Source organism: Nelumbo nucifera, chromosome 8 (genome assembly GCF_055504915.1).
Source record: "Nelumbo nucifera cultivar China Antique chromosome 8, China Antique-T2T, whole genome shotgun sequence".
NCBI lineage: Eukaryota > Viridiplantae > Streptophyta > Magnoliopsida > Proteales > Nelumbonaceae > Nelumbo > Nelumbo nucifera.
In genome coordinates this window covers 49,493,839-49,515,955 of record NC_142656.1, presented here as the reverse complement: position 1 = coordinate 49,515,955, position 22,117 = coordinate 49,493,839, and the positions used below count along the sequence as shown (strand labels likewise).

The 22,117-nt window shown below is 39.1% G+C and overlaps 1 protein-coding gene across 5 annotated transcripts in view; it reads right to left on the bottom strand.

The window, feature by feature from the left end:
• LOC104611710 (Protein kinase superfamily protein) overlaps window positions 1-20,727 on the bottom strand; it is a 74,980-nt gene extending 54,253 nt beyond the window's left edge. For 2 of the 5 annotated variants that reach the window (XM_010278889.3, XM_010278888.3), the window contains exons 1-4: window positions 20,187-20,545; window positions 15,794-15,935; window positions 14,952-15,198; window positions 10,680-10,721 (exon numbers count right to left, since the gene is read on the bottom strand). In XM_010278889.3, coding sequence (XP_010277191.1) covers window positions 10,680-10,721; window positions 14,952-15,198; window positions 15,794-15,935; window positions 20,187-20,265 — 510 coding nt within the window. In that variant the 5' untranslated portion in view covers window positions 20,266-20,545. Of the gene's footprint in view, window positions 1-10,679; window positions 10,722-14,951; window positions 15,199-15,793; window positions 15,936-20,186; window positions 20,546-20,609 lie in introns of those variants that run through there. The other 3 variants (XM_010278887.3, XM_088893325.1, XM_088893324.1) reach the window with 2 other exon arrangements.
• Window positions 20,728-22,117: the final 1,390 nt, after the last annotated feature.

The window sequence follows — 22,117 nt, the reverse complement described above, 5'->3', positions numbered from 1 at the left end:
GACATCAGCAGTGCAGGCCAGTCCCAGTCCCCACTACAGATCCAGATCCTGGTACCACAGTAGCCCCAGTTCCTTCTGCAGATCTAGATCCAGGTACCACAGATACTACAGATGAGAGACATTCAACCATGGAGCCTTCGCCTTCATTCAGTGACCTTGATCTCCCCCAAAGCAGTCCATAAAGGCAAACGCCGTTGCACCACAGCTCACTGCATGTCTCCCTCCTACAAGTCTTTTCTTGCATCCATTGCTGATATTCCCATTCCCAGAACAATACAGGAAGCATTGGAAGTACCAAAATGGAAAGATGCAATAAAAGTAGAAATGGATGCCCTCATCAGAAACAATACCTGGGAGATAGTTGATCAACCTAAAGGAAAGAAACCGGTTGGATGTAGATGAGTATTCACTGTGAAGCATAATGTTGATGGTTTTGTTAAAAGGTATAAGGCCCGATTAGTTGCAAAAGGATTTACTCAGACATATGGTATTGACTACTTAGAAACTTTTGCACCAGTAGCAAAGATGACCACTATCAGAGTACTATTATCTCTTGCAGCTAGTTACTCTTGGCCGTTGTATCAGATGGACGTTAAAAATGCCTTTCTCAATGGAGACTTACAGGAAGAAGTTTACATGCAGTTGCCTCAAGGATTTTATGGTACGAAGACAGGAAAGGTTTGTCAGTTGAACAAAGCTCTATATGGACTAAAACAATCCCCCAGAGCATGGTTTGACAGATTCAGACGAGCCCTTGATAGGTTTGGATATGTGCAGGCTCAGCCAGACCACACCTTGTTTATTAAGAGAGTGGATTCCTCCGTAACCTTGCTTGTAGTGTATGTGGACGATATTGTAATAATTGGGAGTGATACTAGTGAAATTGAGTCTCTTAAGCAACTCCTTCATCAAGAGTTTGAGGTAAAAGATCTGGGGGGAACTACGATACTTCTTGGGCATTGAGGTAGCTAGATCCAAGCATGGGATTTTTGTCTCTCAACGAAAGTATGTTCTTGATCTGCTAGAAGAAACAGGAAAGTTGGAAGTTAAGCCTGCGGACACACCTATTGAACAGAACCACATGATTAGTGCAGAGGGTGGAGAGCCTATTGAAGATAAAGCTATGTTTCAACGATTAGTTGGAAAGCTTCTCTATCTTTGCCTCACAAGACCTGACATTAGTTATGCAGTCAGTGTAGTTAGTCAGTATATGCACTCTCCTAGAGCTACTCACCTCCATGCGGTTGAAAGGATATTAGCATATTTGAAGAGGTCCCCAAGCAGAGGCATTTTGTTCAAGAAAAATGACCACATGAAGATAGAAGTCTACACAGATGCTGATTGGGCTGGGTGTGTTGATAACCGAAGATCTACCTCTGGATATTGTGCCTTTGTTGGAGGTAATCTGGTCTCCTGGAAGAGTAAGAAACAAAGTGTTGTTTCTCGTTCCAGTGCTGAAGCTGAATATAGGTCCATGGCAAATGGTGTGGCTGAGATTTTATGGTTGAGGTCATTAATAGAGGAATTGGGTATTGGTTATGAGAAACCCCTTCTCACCAAGGCTGTTTCAAGAAAGAAGTTAGAAGAAGATCTATGCATGTTGGGAATGACAAATATCTACTACCCAACTTGAGGAGGAGTGCAAGAAACTGTGGACCCCACATTGAGAGTATTCGTGTAACACCCTGAGATGTACTTAGATTTAATTGATTAGGATCAGCTTTCCTAGTAGGATAAGGATAAATTTTATTCTATCTTATCTAGGATTAGTTATTCTATCTTATCTAAGATTAGCTTTATTTTAATCTTATCTTTTATTGCCATGTAAGCATTAAAGTTCTTTTACAATTAGGAAAACATGTATATAAATTAAGGAGTGGGGCGGGCTGTTTTAAGCACTCCAACCATTCTCTTCTTTCAAAGCTTCTCCCACGAATGCTTCTTCTCTCTCTCTCTTCTTCTCCTTTTCTCCTTTTTTATTTTTTGTTCAAAACCTAAAAAGTCTCTGTAGTCTTGTACGACTACTTTAATATATTATTATACATTAAGTATCAACATATTATTATATATGTTATACAATATATAATCTTATATATTAGAATATTTAGGCCAAGTTTGGAAGTGCTTATGTTAAAAATAAGTGCTTATTGAATAAGTGCTTAAAAACAAGTGCTTATTCGAATAACCACTAATTTGCATTTGGCACCCAACTTTTTCAACTGCTTTGGGCGTTTTGTGGTTTTTTCTCCAATAAGCACTTGTGACTCTTTTGTCCTTCATTTTCTTTCAAATTTTCAAAAATATACCATTGATTTATGTCTTCTTTTTAATCAGTGTTTTAAAAGGTGTGGGAGGTGTACGCCTAGAGTTTTTTCATGAGGCGTGCTAGAGGCGTACGCCTCATGCACCTCATGCACATCTGATATAAAAAGATAGAAAAAAGAAAAAAAAAGAAAGGAAAGAAAAGGAAAGGAAAGGAAAGGAAAGGGAAGGGAAGGGAAGAAAAGATAAGGGGAAAGAAAGTGGTTTGCCCCCTGCCCCTTGAGCTGGGGGGCTTCACCCCCCAAACCCCCCGGCCCCCCTTTTCGATGCAGCCCAATTTTTTTTTTTGAGTTAGGGGGGTCTTGTCGAAGCTATGCATCTTTATTCTTTTTAATATAAAAGATTTTTATTTAAAATAAAAAAAAAATGAGATCCCCCCTTCCTCTTCATCCTCCTCCTAACCCCCTCCCCACTTAAGGAGGCGTAAGCCTCCTTGTGTACGGAAGGCTTATGCCTCTTGCATTCTGAACTATGCCTCACGCCTCGCGTCACTCCTCCGCGTTTTAAAACATTGCTTTTTATATCCCTCTCCTTTCTTCAACCGGGGATATTAGTAGTTGGTGAGTCACCAATACAACAAGCCAACAACCATCAACTTCTATAAAGATTCCCATACAAGCATCGAGAATCAAATTCTAATTCTCTCCCCCACTCTGATCCAGTGACCTAACCGTTAGAAAATTGAAACCTTTATATAGGTCAGAGAATAAAATTTGCTCTAGAAACTAACAAAACCATCTCTCTTGTCCTTCTCAAGGCACATATCGTCTCTGTATCGAATATTTTACAAACAAGAGAGAGAGAGAAGGAAGCTTGGTTTGACCTCATTTGCATTGCATAGACCCACTCCTCTCTTCCTTCCCCTTTCTCTCTTTTCTCCATTTTCATGGGACCTCGCAAAACCTAACCCTGGCTTCTATGAGCACTCATGAGTCATGATACCAAAAGGCACAGACAAGGATCAACAACAAATTCTCAACTCTGAAAGCTATGGTGAGAGAAGAGCAGCAACAACCAGATGTTGTAACCCGCTAAGGTCTAGTGGTTGGGAATTACTGCCACAATGCTCTTATCCAAGATGGGCTTTTCGTCGGCGAGAGCCTCGGAGGTGCAGCATCCTTCATTTCTAATGTCCTTAATTGCGGTTGTAAAAGGTCTCCAGACCTCGGTTCTTGGGGCACAGCTGAGGACCAGAAGTCTGTTAGATTTGTAATGTGATCTAGAGCTTGGATCTTGTATATCCGGCTCCTCTTTTGGGGCTGCTGTTGTAATCTCTTGATCATTTTGTAATAGTCACTTTACTCATTCCATAGTTGTCAAGGCGACACCTAGGTGAAAAGGTGCCCTTGGAGGCTCACCTCGCCTAATCATCAAGCAGTTTTGTACTTCCTATTATAAAATACTTTTTGTTCATTATTTTTTGAGATTATAATTATAAAATAGACATTATTAAACTAAAATATTCATTTTGCGTGTTTATATACTAATTTCTTTTTATTATTTTCCTATTTGTTAGGGTTTAATCAACATAAACATTGCTAAATGGCTAAATGCTGTATTGAACTTAAAATTTTGTCTACTCAACACATTTTCTTCTTCCATATATTCTTCTTCTTCTTTTCTTCTACTTTTTCTTCCATATCTTCTACGTTTTCTTTTCTTCTTTTCCTATAACAAAAATAAGGGTTCAGCCCCCATATTTTTTCAATTCTCTTTTCTTTCTTCTTTTTCTTCTCATCAATATGTTGATTTTCTATACTTTAACATGAACTTTATACTTTTCTCATGAAAATTATGAAAAAATATTAAGGAAATATGGCTATGGTACTTTGACGCCTTGACAACTATGACCCATTCTCAAAAAAAAAAAAAAAAAAAAAAAAAAAGAAAAGAAAAGAAAGTTTACCTCTCCTAATCTTGTATTTATCTTTTTATAATTCTAATGAAATTCTGTTATTGATCAAAAAGATCAAGGCCAATTAACCCATTCCTAGTAATTTGTACCATCAAATTTAACAGTAGTAATCTGAAAAGAATTGTCCAACATACTTCCAAACCCCATAGATCCTTCCCCAAGTGATTTTGATTCCTTCCTGGTTGTCTCCATGGTAAACACACCACCAAGAACTCGCAAATCTATAGGGAAGAGGTTCAGAAACACACCAATTATAGGCTGAAAGATGTCTGTACAGCAACCCAAGGCCAATTAAAGCTCTCAGAAAAACAAGAGGTAGGAAAAAGTAACTAAAGAGAGGCTAGAACCCTAGAACTGATCAATTTCCCAATGAAAACCCTAGAACCAGCCCTAGAAAAAAAAAAAAAAAAAAAAAAAAAAAAACTGCAGCTCCTTCAAAAAGAATCCAATCAATCAACCCCTACAAGTTGTCGATTTCAAGAGAGATGTATTTTCTACTCAGAAAACATTGAGCGCCACTACCAATTAAAGGTTTAAACCCTAAACCTATGATCAGCCTGAAATCTCTGATTCTTCCTGGCTATGGGCAATCTTCAAGATAACACAAGTCTTGGGCAGCAACAGGTCTCTCCAATAACCTCCAAGAATCAGGCAAACAAGACTGAAACCAGCCTTAAGAAGTTCTCATGCAACTAGCTGGATTAAGACCACATGAGAACCCTAACAAACCCTAAACTTGGCTCTGATACCAGGTTGGCTGAAAGAGTTCACAGTCAATCTATGTTCTGATGTGAATTCAGCAAAGAAAAGAAAAGGAAAAAGAGAAGAAGAGAACAGAGGAGAAGAGGAGAAAGACAAGAGATAATGAGAAAAAAAAAAAAAGAGTGCAGTTATGATGTTCCTGCTGCCCCACTATTAGTATTTATATGTTATAAAATTAAAGTGGTACATACACCTGCTGCCCAAATAAGGAAAGAAAAAACAATAACAGCAACTAATAAAAGACATAAAAGCATGACATAAAACATAAGGAGGGATCACACCAGTCTAATCTACTGTATCTCTACAATAATAATAAGTATTTTAAGTTAGAGTCGACTAAAGAGGGGTAATTTGGTCTTGTCCCCTTATGTAAGGTGTTGACTGTATGTCTCCTCATATGCAGGGGCATTTCAGTCTTTGTACTTTATTTTGTAATGTTTAAGCATAGGGTCAACTGGGTTAGACGAAGAGTCTTCTCAGTTCGACACTGCTCTTCCTCTTCTCCTTCTTCTCTTCTTCTTCCTCTCTCTTTTCTCAGTTCGGCTGAACAGCATTGACATGGTATCAGAGCGCCATTGACAGCAGTCGATTACAGCTCTCTCAACTAACATTTCTCAGTTCTTTTTTTCTCGTTTTTTTCTGGTGCGAGAAATCTGGGGTAGAAGAATGCGGCACAACCCAGATTCCTGTGGCAACCTCTAGGCTTTCAGTGGCTTGACTTCTGGTGACAAGGGAAGAGTACAAAAGTCAAGTGAACAGAAAAACAATTTTTTTTCTCGTGGACTGCTGTCACCATGTGTGACAGCTGTGGTGGTCGAGTAGGTGCAGTCGTGGTGATCTGAACCCTCTAATGAGCCATTTCAAGAGGGATTCTTTGTGGTTTTAAATCTGTTTGTTAGCAGTACAGTGGTGTTTGAAGTGGCCGAATGTATGCTAGGGCAAGTATGTGGTGATTGCGAGTGTGCTGGTGTGGTAGTTGACGAACGATAATACAGTGGTTGGAACTTTTTTTTTGTGTGTGACAGGCAGAACCTACTTTGTAGATTGAAATGGCTTCAGTGAGTGATGCGAGTGGTGACCAGAAATCTAGTGTCATGATCTCCTGATTTTTTAAATGTCTAGATGACCTCCATCAAACTTAATGGTGAAAACTATGTTCCGTGGGCCAAGTCGGTGGAGGATGCTCAAATTATGACGTGGTTGTGGAACAGTATGGATCCTAGAATCAGTGTTAATTTCATGCTTTTAGATACAACAAGGGATATATGCAAACATGCCAAGAAACTCTATTCTGGACAAGACAACACCACTAGGGTTTATCAACTTTAACAGGAATACTTCATTTTGCAGCAGGGAAATCAGACTCTTGAAGAATATTACGCCAATATGAGGAATCTTTGGAATGAACTTAATGTCTATCATCCCTTGACTCCGAATGTCAAAATTCAGCAGAAACAAAGGGAACAACTAGATATTACACGGTTCTTGGTGGGACTGAAAGCAGAATATGAACCTGTCAGGGCACAGATATTGGGAGGGTCTGCTCTCCCTACTCTACAAGAAGTGTTTGCCCGTCTCCGTAGGATATCTCTCACCCCCACAGAGTGTAACATACCTTCTGACAGATCAGCACTTGTTGGCACTAGAGGTGGTTCTTATGGGCACAGAGGAGGTGGTCGTACAATTAAGGGAGGCCATGGTAACCCTATGGGAGGTCGTGGTAGTGGAGGAGGTCGTGATTCAGGGGGAGGTCGTGGCAGAGGAAGGGGGAGCACTACTAGAAAATGCACACATTGTGGGAGAGAAGGACACACAGTTAACTTCTGCTATAATTTGCATGGCCCTCCATCAACATGGGCTAATCATGCAGCTGTTGGTGGCAGCGAAGTCAGTGATATTCAACTAGTTGATCCAGCATCTTCTACAATCACAACTACTTCTGGGAAAGAGATGATGAGTATTCTAAGAGAGGAGTATGAGAGATTTCTTCAGGCCACCTCACATCAGAATACTGCCACCCTTGCTCATTCAAGTATAGCTTGCCTAGCATCCAAACCCCCACCTTGGATAATTGACTCTAGAGCCTCTGATCACATGATCGGGACTCCATGTGTGTTTTCCTCCCTTTCTCCAACCTCTACATCAAATAATGTTACCCTTTCCAATGGATCTACTTCCCCCATCTATGGTGTTGGTAATGTTAACACAGCATCTCTTTCTTTGATTTCTGCTTTATACATTCCCAAGTTTCCTTTTAATCTTATGTCCGTTAGTAAACTAACCAAACCCTTCAATTATTCGAACACATTTTACCCTTCCTCTTGTGTTTTTCAGGATCTAACGACGAAGAAGAAGATTGGTGGAAGGCATGAACCTAGCAGATTGTATTATCTTGACGGTGGTGGATCTACGGTTGCACTTCAAACCTCTTTGACTCCTCTTCAGTGGCATTGTAGACTCGGTCGTCCATCTCTTAAAGCTCTCAAGCTTCTTGTTCCGTCATTGAGTCATTTGTCGTCTTTGCAATCTGAGTCGTGTCAATATGGGAAACACCATCGGGTTTCCTTCAGTCTTAGAGTTGATAGTCGTATGTTGAGTCCTTTTGATTTAGTTCATTCAAATGTTTGGGGTCCAATCAGAATTGAGTCTTATAACGATTACAAATATTTTGTTTTCTCTGTTGATGACTGTTCAAGAATGACATGGCTTTATTTAATGAAAGAAAGAAGTGAATTATTTTTCATTTTCCAAAAGTTTCATGCTAAAGTGCGTACACAATTTGGTGTTTCACTTAAAATTCTTCATTCCGGCAATGGCATAGAGTATTTTCTTTCTTCATTTCAGCAATACTTGGAACAACATGGTATTATTCATCAAACATCTTGTGCCCACACCCCTCAACAAAATGGGGTGGCTGAGAGGAAGAACCGACATCTACTTGAAACAGCTCGGTCTCTCCTTCATCATATGAATGTTCCTAAATGTTTCTAGAGTGATACATTCCTGACTGCTTGTTTTCTCATTAATCGCATGCCCTCATTTATTCATGATGGCCATTCTTCGTTCTCTATCTTATTTCCCACTTTGTCTCCATATCCTCTGAATCCCAGGATCTTCGGGTGTGTGTGCTTCGTTCAAAATCTTGGTCTTGGGCTAGACAGGTTGGATGCTCGTTTCATTAAATGTATCTTCCTTGACTACTCTAGGACCCAGAAAGGGTATAAACGCTACAACCCTATTACTCGAAAATCCTTTGTATGTCCTAATGTTACATTCTTTGAATCGGTGCCATACTTCTCTACTTCTAATATCCCTTCTCCTACAGAGGTTCTTCTTCCTCTTCCAGTTGATAATTACATCCCAGTGGTTCCCATTATGCCTGAGTCTACACCTTCCCCAATGCAGGAGCGTACTGAAAAGACCACCAATTCGTCAAGTGTATACTCATCGACAGAGGCCAAGACCTCCACCACCTTCTACTCCAGTGGCTGATCAAGCTCTTTCCACAACCGGATTGCCTTCTGATCTTGACCTTCCTATTGCATTGCGGAAAGGTAAACGTAGTTGCACGCTACATCCTATATCCAATTATGTTTATGTATCTCAACCTTCTGCTTCCCATCGTGAGTTTATTACCTTGTTGTCCTTTGTATCCACACCTAAGGATGTTCAGGAAGCTCTTACTTCACCAGGGTGGTGAAAAGCTATGGAAGAGGAACTCTCTGCTCTTCATCACAATCACACATGGGAATTCACCAATCTTCCCCCAAGTAAACATGTTGTTGGTTGTAAGTGGATGTATACTGTTAAGTATCTACCAGATGGGAGAGTAGAACACCCGAAAGCCTGTTTAGTTGCAAAAGGGTACTTTCAACTTTATGGTGTAGACTATGTTGAAACCTTTTCTCCCGTTGCAAAGATTGGCTCAGTACGTGTGATGATTTCCTTAGTTGTCCTACATGATTGGCCTCTCTTTCAGCTTGATATTAAAACTGCCTTTCTCTATGGTGATCTTCTAGAGGAAGTGTACATGGAACAACCACCAGGGTTTGTTGCTCAGGGGGAGGATGGTAAGGTGTGTAAGCTCAAGAAGGCAATCTATGGGCTCAAACAGTCTCCCCCTGCTTGGTTTGGAAAATTCAGTGAAGGGGTGAAGGAGTTTGGAATGAGACAATGTCAAGTTGACCATTCAATATTTAGCTACGACTCTGCGGCCAGGAAGATCTTGCTAATAGTATATGTGGATGACATAGTCATAACTGGTCGTGATAGAGTTGGGATTGATAGATTGAAGAAATTCCTACAAAATCACTTTCAGACAAAAGATCTTGGGAAGTTGAAGTATTTTCTGGGTATAGAAGTTGCTAGATCAAAGGAAGGCATCAACCTCTGTCAGCGGAGATATGTTCTTAACCTGTTAGAAGAAACAAGGTTGCTAGGTGCTAAACCAGTTGAAACTCCCATGGAACTGAATGTAAAGTTGGGAAGTGACACAGGTGAATTGTTTGATAATCCTAGAAGGTATAGAAGGCTAGTGTAAAAACTAAATTATCTAACTATCACTAAGCCTGACATCTCTTTTGTTATCAGTGTAGTAAGCCAGTTTATGCAAAATCCTCGAGTACCTCACTAGGATGCAGTTCTTAGAATTGTGCGGTATTTGAAGGGGGCCCCAAGTCGTGGGTTATTATACAAGCCAGGAGGTGATCTTGAAATAGTTGGGTACACTGGCGCAAACTGGGCTGGCTCTGTATTAGATAGGAGATCCATTACAGGTTATTGCACCTTCCTGGGAGGAAATCTAGTGACATGGAAGAGAAAGAAGCAGACTGTTGTAGCAAGGAGTAGTGCAGAAACAGAATACAAGGCCATGGCACATACATGTGAACTAGTATGGTTGAAGAATCTATTGCAAGAAATCGGGTTTTTAATAAGCAAATCCATGAAGCTATATTGTGACAATCAGGCTGAAATTCACATCTCATCCAACCCAGTTTTTCATGAGAGAACTAAACACATAGAGGTAGATTGCCACTTTGTAAGGGAAAAGGTCATCAATGGTGAGATAAGTACTCAGCATGTGAGAACAAGTGATCAATGGGCAGATCTGTTCACAAAAGGGTTGAGTTCGGGAAGAGTGAGCTATATATGTAACAAGCTGGGATTATATGATATACTCTCCAGCTTGAGGAGTGTTAGAGTCGACTAAAGAGGGGTAATTTGGTCTTTTCCCCTTAAGTAAGGTGTTGACTGTATGTCTCCTCATATGCAGGGGCATTTCAATCTTTGTACTTTATTTTGTAATGTTTAAGCATATGGTTGACTGGGTTAGACGAAGCGTCTTCTCAGTTCGACACTATTCTTCCTCTTCTCCTTCTCTTCTTCTTCCTCTCTCTTTTCTCTCTCTTTTCTCAGTTCGGCTGAACAGCATTTACAAGTTACAATTGCAATTTTCTTTGTCTTAGTACTAAGCCCTATAACTTCTCTTTAGAATGCCATTCTTCATAGAGACAATATACGTGTCAATCTATATATTAAACAGCAGAACAAATGGTTTCAGTTCAGACTGTAAAAAACTGTTACTCATTCAATTTTACATGTAAAATTTGCTGATAAAAAAAGGTGAAACAAAAATAATTGCCACCTAACTAATTTAAAAAAGAAAAGCAATATGACTTGCCTTAATATAGAAGGGCCCCAAGCGAATCAGAGTCTCCCGAAACTGCAAAATAAATGAGTATATAAATTTTAGAACTGCACCAAATCTAAATGGACAGGCTACAATTATTTTATGATGACATGGTGACTTCTAAACATATCCAAAGCCAAATAACTGGAAAATGAAAAAGGAAAATTTATACCACAAAATTCTAAGTTCTCATCTCTTCATTTTTTCTAGTCACGATGCACAAAGAAAAAAACAATACAACTTTAACAGAGTCCAAAGTAGGGAAAACTCATATTTTAACATTTAAGTTGGATTGACTAGTGTTTGTGAAGAAATACAAAGATGAAAAAAGAAGGTCATACAGGCAATAAATAGTTACCACTTAGCCTTCTATCTTTATAGTTATAAAGGAAGATATAAAAACTAAAAATAACCCTGTGAGGAAATAGTACAGTACGTCAATACTCACCATCAAGCTGAGCATAGACATTAGTCATGCCCAGCTTGCCAAAGTTGTGCACAAATTTAGAGTTTCAGACTTAACCACAGCCTTGATAAATAAGTCAAGTCAAAAGGGGGGGCTGGGCTTGGAACACATCTTGGAGAGGAATATTGCTGTGCTAGGCAAGTGGCTGTGAGGGTTCCCCCTGGAGAAGACACCTTATGGGCTTCAGTAATTCAGAGCAAATATGGAACTAACCAGGAATAGTTGGATAACAACTTCTCTCGTAAAATCTCCTCCTTCAGTCCCTGGAAAGGTATAATATCTTACTTTGAGCTCTTCTCACTTTTTTTGTGATATAGTCCTGGTAATGGTACTAGAATTAAATTCTGGACTGACCTGTGGCTCAGTCAACAGCCTCTCTGCTCTTCCTACCCTCTCCTTTTTAGGATTCCTCTTTATAAAGAGGTCACCACCTCCTCTGTAATTTCTAGAGGGGAGCATGGTCTTTCTTTCGATTTCAACTTCCATAGAGCCTTATCTGATGAAGAAGCCCGCGATGTTTTCTCTCTCCTGTCTTCTCTCTCCTCTGTCTTCCTCACCCCTCAGTCCATTGATAAGACAATGGTGGCCTTCTTCAAATGGCCTGTTTACTGTGAACTGTTTCTTCCTTAAGCTGGTGCAAGGTTTAGTTAGCTCCCCCTTCCCCCATAAAAAGATTTGCTTGCAGCAGTTTCTCCTAGAGTTTGTTTTTTGTCTGGGAGGTTTCCAATGGTAGCATTAACGCCTGTGACAGGATATTGAGGAAAAGGAAAGGGATCCTCTATTTTGCTCCTCATGTGTGTGTGATGTGCCTAAGTGATGGTGAATCATGTGTACATCTGCTCATGAACTCTGGGGCCAGGTTCTTAATAGCAGTTTCTTTTGGGTTCCCCCTAACGTAGTGGTTGATTTTCTCTTTCAATGGCTAGGTTGTAAGTTCAGTAAAAGAGGAATCCTCTATGGTAAGGCTATTATTCATGGTGTAATGTGGTGCCTATGGGAAGAACAACAAAAGAGTGTTTAGAAACAAATGCTTTAGTAAACTCACGGATGAGAGTGTCCATGCTGATCAGAGGTATCTCTGTAGGAGACTTAGAAAGAAACCTTGTGCAGGTTTTGAATTTGTCACCTTTGACAGTTTCTATTAGACCCAATACTGTCCCAAGAACTTAGCTGAGTACTTTTTTCGGTTTGTTGGCATCTGCATCAGTTTTTCTAATCATAGAGGTCAGGCAGGTATTGGGGGTAGAATTCTAAATTCACTTGATGATCTGATCTGGGCTTTCAGTGGTCCAATTAGTGTGGCTGAAGCTGTAGAAGCAGAGATCCAAGCCTTACTGGAGGGCCTAAGGAAGGTGTTAAGGCTGAAAACCTCCTTGGTAGTGCTGGAAGGTTGACTCTATAATCGTAACCAATTGGATGAAGAATTTGAATGAGGGCCCTTGGAGATTTACCTATCTCTTGAAGAAGATGTTTCAGCCATATCAACTCATAGGTGGTGTGGGTCATTGCTCTATACTCAGCTCCAACAGTACTCCGAGCGACTACACCTTGCTTCTTACTTTTCCAAGTAATGAAATTGCCATAGAAAAAGGTACAGTACCCTGTAGTAAACCTCCTGTCCATTGAAGAACCTGCCCAATCTGCACTGGAATGTCCCTCTAAGGTTAATTCTCCCCCTTTCTTGTATAGTAATCCCTGGCCTGAAGCACCTTTCAGATATCTCAATACTCTCACAACACCTTCCCAATGAATGATTGTGGGATTCTGCATGAACTGACTCAGAAACCCTACACTAAAGGATGGATCACACTTTAGCAAAGCAAGGGGTCTATAGACAGCAAATGTTTTGGGCACTGTTGTAACTTTGCTCTAGAAAACCTAGAGAGCAAATGAATGGACAAAAGGTTAAGAGGTGATGGGCAGTCTCACCATTCAATCTTCACATGATACACCAGCTAAGGGGCAAAAGCCAATACGGTCTTTTTCTTTGCAATATATCACAAGTACTAATGCTTCCGTGGAAAACTTCCCAGCAAAAGGCACTGATTGTTGGGAGAATAGGAGCACACCACACCTCCTTTACAGGGAAGTATGGAGAAGAGGGAAAGGCCAGCCATTAAGGAGTTAAAGAAGGATTTGCAAGAGAAACTACCATTAGGATTGAAAGACCACACACAGCCATCTCCAACAGAATCATCAAGTACCACCCCACCCAATAGGTTCAAAAGGTTGGACACAGAGGAGATTTCTAAATCTCTAAGATTCCTCCTTAAACCCAGGTTCCAATTCAGTCTTGAGGATGAAAGGTAGAAAAAAAAAATCGAACACAGGTCTCTCTTTAAGGTTGGATAAAGCATATAGAGAAGGAAATAAGTCTTTCAAAGGAGACTCCCCTATCCAAATATCTTCCCAAAATTTCATCTTATTACCAGAAGACCTGTGTTCTGGCTTTCTAGGGTGCAACAAAATTAGCTTTGTGCAACAAACCAGCATCTCAATCATCTAATCATTCTCCAAGGGGTACCTTCAAACCACTTACCCAAAAGAGAGAGATTCTTCTTACTCGCATTACCCATCCCAAGCCACCCTCCTTTCACACACTTTTTCCCATCTAATCAGATGATCTTTCTTCCCTTCCCTAGTTTCCATGAGGCAACTTAGTTACTTGGAGGAGCATAAAACAAAATGTGGTGTCTCGGTCTAGTGCAAAAGAAGAATTTTGTTCTATGACAAATGGAATTTCACAGTTGTTGGGGTTAAAAATGCTTGAACGAGCTTGGTTTTGAGTTTAAAGACCCCATTAAGTTGTATTGTGATAATAAAGCAGACATTAATATAGCCCATAATCCTGTACAGCATGATGAAACTAAACATGTAGAAATTGGCAAACATTTTGTAAGGGAGAAGATTGACAAGAATGAGATTTGCTTTCCATATGTCAAGACTGAAGACCTACTCGTTAAGTTTCTGACAAAGGACCTAATAAAGAAGAAACTTGCCTTTGTACAAGACGAGTTGAGCATGATTGAGATCTATGCTCCACTTAGGAGGAGCTTAGGAATGTCTAGTTCTATGTAAAGAAGGGCATATTTCTTATTTTTAAACACATTAATATAAATAAGAAAGGGTGGGCCAGCCCCATGGTAAACACCCTATTTGATACATCTCCCTTTCTCTCTTCTCCTCTCTCTTCTTCTTTCTCTCTCATTTCTCCTCTTCAATCGTTTTTTTCTCATTTGTTGGTCAGCTTATAAATTCCTTGTTCCTTGTCCTTTTTTTAATAATTTTTTTTATAGATCTTTCTTTAATAAAATTGTGTTCACTATAATTCCCTTTGTGAACCTTCTAGATAAAAGTTTTTGACTCCACTAGGATGGACCAAAGTTCTAGACCCTCCCTTAAAAGTTAAAACTACCTAGACCATCATGGTGATAGGGCAAGCCTTTTAATGAAAAGTAGGGCCAACAGGGCTCTCAAACCCCACAAATACCAAACTACCAAAACAAACAAGGTCAATAGGGAAAATTGTATTACAGGTTTAACATTTTAGTGCAATAGGTGTATGAATCCCCCCCCCACTTGCACTTCAAGGACCTCTTGTTTCCAGGTTGATCAGAGAAGGAATACCTTTGCAGTCATAGCAGTATATACTCTCAGCTTAGTAATTCAAGAACACAACACTGTGAAGATAACACCAGTAAGTTTGTCTCATTGCACCACTTAGTAGGTTTTAAACCAATTTTATAATAGAAAAAATTGTTGAATAGTAAAGTGAGCATAGATAATATAAACATTACCTTAGCTGCACGTTTATGTATGTCTTGAAGAAAGAAGTGCCATACGGTTAATTTTGCCACTTGGAATGAAATAATTGCTGCTCGATACAAGGCCAAAAAAGGACCAAAATGGAAGTAAGCAGAAAAGCTTTTAGAGCTATAAGTTCCTAGTGCATGCCCAAATTGACTCTCAAGCGTTTCCTTCCTTAATTTTGCATACTCAGCTGATGGGCTTTCACCATGGACACTTGTGAAGCTGGTTGAAGAACTGCAAAAAAACAGCAAGCATTAGCATAAAAGACATAATATATATAAAAACAGAATTCCAAGACGAATAATGAGATAGAGGGTAATTGACAGAATGCAGGATATGAGAGATGAATAAATTGAAGTAATAAGGGGCATCACTTTAGATCCCTATGGGTCATAAGAATGAGGTAGAGAGTAATTCACAGGTAGGCCATTGGCTGGATGAGAGAGGGTTTTGACAGTTCCTAGAGGCTTAGACACTATATGACAGTTCCTAGAGAGAGATTGAACATATAACTTAGATCAGTTCTAAATATGCTAATTTGGTAGCCAAGGTTCTCATCAGTATAGGGTTTCCAGGATTCAGTTGTACTGTTGGGCTGACCCCACCCCACCTTGAGTAACTCTTGTATTATGCTATTCCTTCCTGTGTTTCTGGTGGGAGTTTTCAATGGGATATCATTTTAGTTTCCGCTAGAATATTTGGTTTCTTTATCCCATCTTATTATATATTATTGATAAAGTATCCCCTGCTTACAATAAATCAGCTGAACTTTTCCTCTCTTTTTTGATCAATAACAGAAGCAACTTTAGTAATAAAGTTCCCTAACTACCAGGCGTTCACATACGAATTTCTATGCAGCAAGTATGATGGATTCCAATCAAATAATCTTCTCCCAATTCCAATAGTTGTTTGACCTCCTGTGAAATGGTACCTCCTTGAAACGGTTGCAGAAGTAATACCACAATGTAAATCTGGAAAAGAAAATTTAAACAAAAATTAGATACAACAATAGTGAATTGACAGAAAATTATTATAATACTTCTCCAAACATTCTTTTGGTACTTTGAGGTCATTTCCACTGCTGTTAGTCATATATATATATATAGACTAGCATATTTATACATGATGGTCATGCTGCATTCTCACCACCTAGATGGCTTTATACATGATCTATGGTAAGGTGTAGAGAAGATGAAGGGGCGGGGAAGGGAAGGTGCGGTGAAAAATATTGCAGTGGATGTAAGGAGAGCTGGGAAGATGGAAGAAAAGATGAAAACTTTATATGCAAGTTTAGTAGGAAGGGTAGTAGAAAGAGAAGTGGAGACGAAAGACCTTGAGACTTGGGCGACGTTAGAATGGAAAAGAGAGAAGGTGATGGGGGTGAGGAAACTACATGTGGGATTCTGGGTCTCTTGCTGTTCATGTTCCACAGAAAACAGTTCACAGAGTGGGTGCTGGAAACAGAGAGTGAACAAAAGCACCTTGATCTTAACAGATGAGTGAGGGGAGTATCCATTTAATCCTCAAAGACAAACAAGACCTTTTAGCCAGGATCTTATAAATGCTAGTCACTAGACTGATCGGTCTAAAATCATTTGGATGTTTAGCCTCTTTCTTCTTTGGAACTAAGGCTAGAAAAGTAGCATTGACTTGATGAAATACGTAAATTGTCAGACTATGTTATTCATCAAAAAAAAAGTAGCATTGACTCCATGGCTTATGACAAAACTGCTTGCCTAATTTCTTCCTCCTCAAAATTCCTTCCAACCAGCTTTTATTTTCTTCAGAGTCTCAACCAATCCGCACCTTCCAACTCTACTCTATTCTCTAAAGGTTTCCTCAAAATAGATTTAAAATGAGCTACAAAACAATTGGCTATTTCCTCTTGGGAGTCAAGTACCATTCCATCCACTTTGAGTTTAATCACCATAATTTTCCTCTTCCTCCCATTGGCTATTTCATGAAAGAATTTTGTATTACCATCACCTTCCTTGATCCATTTGCATCTAGGTTTCTGCCTCCAAGAGATTTCTTCTCGCAAGAGGACCTCTTCTATTGCAAGGAGAGTGCAAATTTGTCCCCATATCCTCTCTAATTCCTCCTCTTGCAATTTTTTCAGACAAACCTCTTCCCCTACATTTTCACATCCCTCAAGGAGGGTGCAAATTTCTCTTCTCTTTTATTTTGATGAATTTTTATTTTACCATCAAAAAAAACAAGCATATAAGTTACTTCCCTTTATGCTGCAGATGAAGCATTTTTAGTTTTTTTTTTTTTTATAAGTAAACATTTTGAGGTTTATGAATAAATTATTTCAACCATGACCCATGTCCTAATGTTTCCTTTTTTGTTGGTATCAAACTATATTTTATATATTTCATTAACTATCACAAAAACAAATTATATTTCATTAATAACATAAAGGGATGCCAGCTCAATTTTGGTAAACAGTCATGTTAGAGATTTCTTTCCTACTAAAAGAAGCTTGAGGCAAGGCAACCCCCTTTCACCCTTCTAGTTTGCAATCATAGCCAATGCCTAAGTAGACTCATTTCTAGGGCAGATAGTTTGGACTTGGTGCATGGGTGGAGGGTTGGGAGGGAGGGAGAGAGAGAGAGAGAGAGAGAGAGAGAATGTGATTATCACACATGTAATTTGTTGATGGTATCATTGTTTTTTGTGAAGATATAAGGGAGGAAGGACCAAGAAACCTTCAGTTTCTTATTAAGTGCTTTGAAAGGTTCTAATTTGAGAGTCAACCTGTAAAAGAGCAATATTGTGGGGATTAATATTGAGGACTCAGTAATGGAAAGGTATGCAGAGATGCTAAGGTGCATGAAAGGGGAATGGCCAATGAAACATCTTGGATTATCCCTAGGCCCTAGGGAGCAATCCTAGGTCTAGTAGCTTTTGGAACCCAATTTTGGATAGGCTCTAGCTCACTAAGAAATTGTTCAACTTGCAAGAAAAACTACATCTCTTTGGGGGGTACTTGGAGAGGATTACGTTGATCAAGTCAACTCTAGCTATTCTGTCCATTTATTTATATTTTTTGAAAAACAAAAAACAAAAAAGAAAGGAGGCAAGGGTAGTAACTGTCAGTATTCAAACTCCCTGTGTTGGTAGAAAAGAGGTTAAGAAATTAATGAGACTTTCTTTGGGAACCAGGATTTTCAAAAATGGATCATCTAATAAATTGGAGAATGGTGTGTAGAGGAAAGGAGGGTAGGGGCCTGGGAATTGAGAAGTTGATAATTAAAAACAGTGCATTATTGGGAAAATGGTTGTGGAGGTTCCTGATAGAGTCTCCAAAGGCCAAAGGCCATTGCATAAAGTCATCAGGAGCATTCATGGTAACTCTCTCTTATCAATAATAGAACATTTTATTAATGTGAATATTAAGCAGGATACAACAATAAGCTATTGGGAGAAATAAACATTCTTAACCATCCCCCCCCCCACAAAACATTTGTTCCCTTGCCACCCGTTGCTTAACCATTTGAATCTGAATCTCTTAAGGGGCATTTGAACTGAATCTCTAGTTCTTTAGTTAACCATTTGAACTGCCTTTTTCCATTGGCACATTTCCATAATCTGCTTTTCTCATTTTGCAATCATTCTATAACCACCTTAGAATCTCCTTTAACAATAGTCTGTTATAGATTCAATCCTTAGCCTTCCTTAACCCTTCCAATACTGCCATGATCTCAGCTCTAAGAGAATCCCCCACTCCAATAGGTCCAGAATACAGCGCAATAACTTCCCCTTCATCATCAAAGTTCAATTTGATAAATCCAAGAGCTGGTGTAGACCAAAGGGGGCTGGTTTTTCTACATGATGACTTACAGAATAAGGTGTACAACCTCCTGGGTTTGTTGTTACTTGTTTTTTTTTTATCAATAACTTTGAAAAAAAATTCATTAATTAAAATGCTTTAGGATACAACAAGAAGTTGCAAAAGAAATCAGCATAAAAGCTGACCCGGGACAGAATTACAAATGTGCCCAAAACATATATGTTCTTTGAAAAGTTTGCCACTTAAGAAAGATACTTTATGATCCTAAGCAATCCCTTTGGACCCGGTTTGGAAAGTTCAATGAGGCTGTGGTTGCTTTTGCATTAAAGAAGTGTCATTTGGATCATTCAAAGTTCCGCAAGAAGATTATCAGGAGACAAACTATTTTGGTAGTATATACAGATGACATTGTTATTACAGGTGAAGATATGCAAGGCATTCCTACATGGTAACTTACATGACAAGGTGTACATGGAGCAACCTACTAGGTTTGCTGTTTGGGAAGAGCCTAGGTGCCCATTTGGGAGGGCTTTCACACAGTGGCTTCTGGCTTTGCAAGGTGGGCCCCACATAGACAGCCTAGAAGTTATTTTTGTTGAAAAACCCAGAAAGCCTAGATATGACTTCGTTCAGCCAAAAGATTAGCTTTCCCGTGAATTTTGTTCTAGTAGCTTCTTCAAAATAGTTCAGTCGAAGCAGCTTAATCAAAGCTGAAGCCCTCCCAAAAGGGCCCTGGTAAGGTTTGCCGCTTTAGGAAGGCACTTTATGGTCTAAAACAATACTCTCGAACCTGGTTTGACAGGTTCAATAAGGCTGTGGTTTCTTTTGCGTTAAAGAAGTGTCATTGGATCATTCAGTGTTTTGTAGGAAGATTATCGCAGGACAAATCATTTGGCAGTGTATGTAGACGACATTATTATTACATATGAAGATAAGCAAGGCGTTGAAGAACTGAAGCCCTTTTACCGATCGTCGACTAAAATTAGCCTACCGCAGCGCAAATATGTTGGGATCTAAACCATGTTTTACACCAATGGATAAGAAGCTGCTTTCAAATTAAGGGGAAATGTGGAAAAAACTTATATTAAAAAAAAAACAATATTTGTGCAGGGAAATTAAAATTAGGCACTTAAAAGGGGTCCGAGAGCCAGAGATTAAAATTCAACACTCATTAAAATCTTGTCATTTTTTCTCGCTGAAAATGCATTGCATACATTTTTTCATGGGGCTACAGAATGAAGGTAACCTATCCCCCACCCCCACCCCGGTGGCAGCGGGATTTGACCCCTACAGACAAATAATTATTCAATCCCATCCTGTATATCTTAGAGAATTCTATATTAATAGTTTCGGCAATTTTCACTCTAGTACGTTTGTAGTTTCTTTCAGATACCTGTGACTATAAAAAATGGAAAAGATGACTTACTCGTGGCAAGAATTGCAGGGTGGTGGAGAAATAGAGCCGCTAAATGCCGCCGTTTGAGGCCTGCAGTCACATTCCTCATGGGCAAAGGCTTCTTCAAACAAGTAAAGAGCTCATGAACCCATCTCAGAGCAGGTCGCGTTCGCTTGGCATTCCGGCCATCATCGTATCATTTGAATGAATGGTCTAACAGATGTTCGAAAAAATGCGTCAACTTGAAACAGAGGGAACCGAATCCGAATTGGTGAAAACAATGACAGATTTTGAGCACAAAGATGAATAACATAAGCCAAAAAAGAGAAAAAGGTCAGGAATCAGGACACACGAGTAACCGCCAGGTTGCAGTAGCTTCGCGCCACAAAAGGATGCTGAATTGCCATTGCGGCGTCCTTTTAAACGAGAAAACCCAAAATGTGGTATGCTTACCGTGAGAGAGTGGAGTCCGGATTTCCAAATAGGTATGCGTACCGTGAGAGAGTGGAGTCCGGATTTCCTGCATTCGGCATTTCGGCGTGGTGTGCCGGGGTGCACAGTCCACTACAAATCGTACGGGCAACTTTCTTAAATCACCCCTATATAAAGTTTAGAAAAATGATTAAATTTAGTCTTAAATATCCATGTATTCTCAAGGATGAAAGTATCCTTCTATCGGTATTGAGTCTTTGAGTATCATATCCGAATATATGGATATATTTTGGAAATACATAGATACAAATAAAAGATATAAAAATACTTAGATATATTAAAAAAATGCATTCAAGTTATAAAAATACATTAATAATATTAAATTAAAAGCTGAATTATCTATAAATAAGATATAAGCACATGAGAAATGCATATTTCAATAGTTTATATAAAGAGAAATATTACAATCGATTCTAGAACATTCAAATATTGTACAATAATTATCACTCTTTCAATTTTATAATTATAATTTTTAATTTGTATTAATTTTTGGGAATGTTTATTAATTTAATATTTTATCAAACCGATACGATGTGATACGGCCCAATACAGAAACATATCGTGTCGCTACGCACGACTCATGAGATACATATCCACTAATAATGTATCCTATATCTATGATCATGTATACGAATATGATACGCTCCATATCGAGAGTATCTATCGATACCTTAATCCTTGAGTACCCTCAAGTTTTTTTACAATTGACATCGCCCTTAAGCACAACGAAATTTTGAATTTGTCCTATACTATTCTTCAAATATTCAAAATAAAACCTAGGCTACATCATCATCATTTGATATCCAACCTTAGAGAATTTTAGGGATTCCCGTTAAACTATAATTTTTTATAACATTTGTGCATCGTCCTTCGTCTTCCACTGTAGATTGAGGGATTTGTCAACTATCGATATTGGAAAGTTGGTCTCAGACTCTCAGTGACAGGGGTAGTAACTCAAAGAGATAGAGTTGCCACCCATTTTTTAGAGGGAATGGACCCTCATTTTTAGATTCAAAAAAACGGTTTGCTTGCCTTGATAGAGACTCCGTTCTCCATGAAAAAGGCACACAACCGAGTGATTTTAGGTCCCAAAGATTGGGAGAGGGAAAGCATTAGGCACTCCTCTCTCCAAGTTGTTGTAGCAGCCCACTACAAGAGTTGTTCAAACTCAATTTCTTTTAGAGAAAAACATAAATGGTTGCAAGAATTTCTTAAAACCGATTTTGAGGTGATGTTATCGGGTCTTACGTACTGATTTCCCTAAGACTCTCGCCTCTCTGCCTCTATTGTCAATTAAGAAGAAATTGCAAACGTTGATTCTCCAATATTTCAGAACCTCAAACAACCCAGAAAAACTAAAAAAGACATACCTTTCAAATGTACCTTGTCAAAAGTTTTACAGTAGCTATGGTGAAATAATATGAAGTTCAAATGGGTCATTGAGCTAGGGAATGTTTCTGTTTACAACA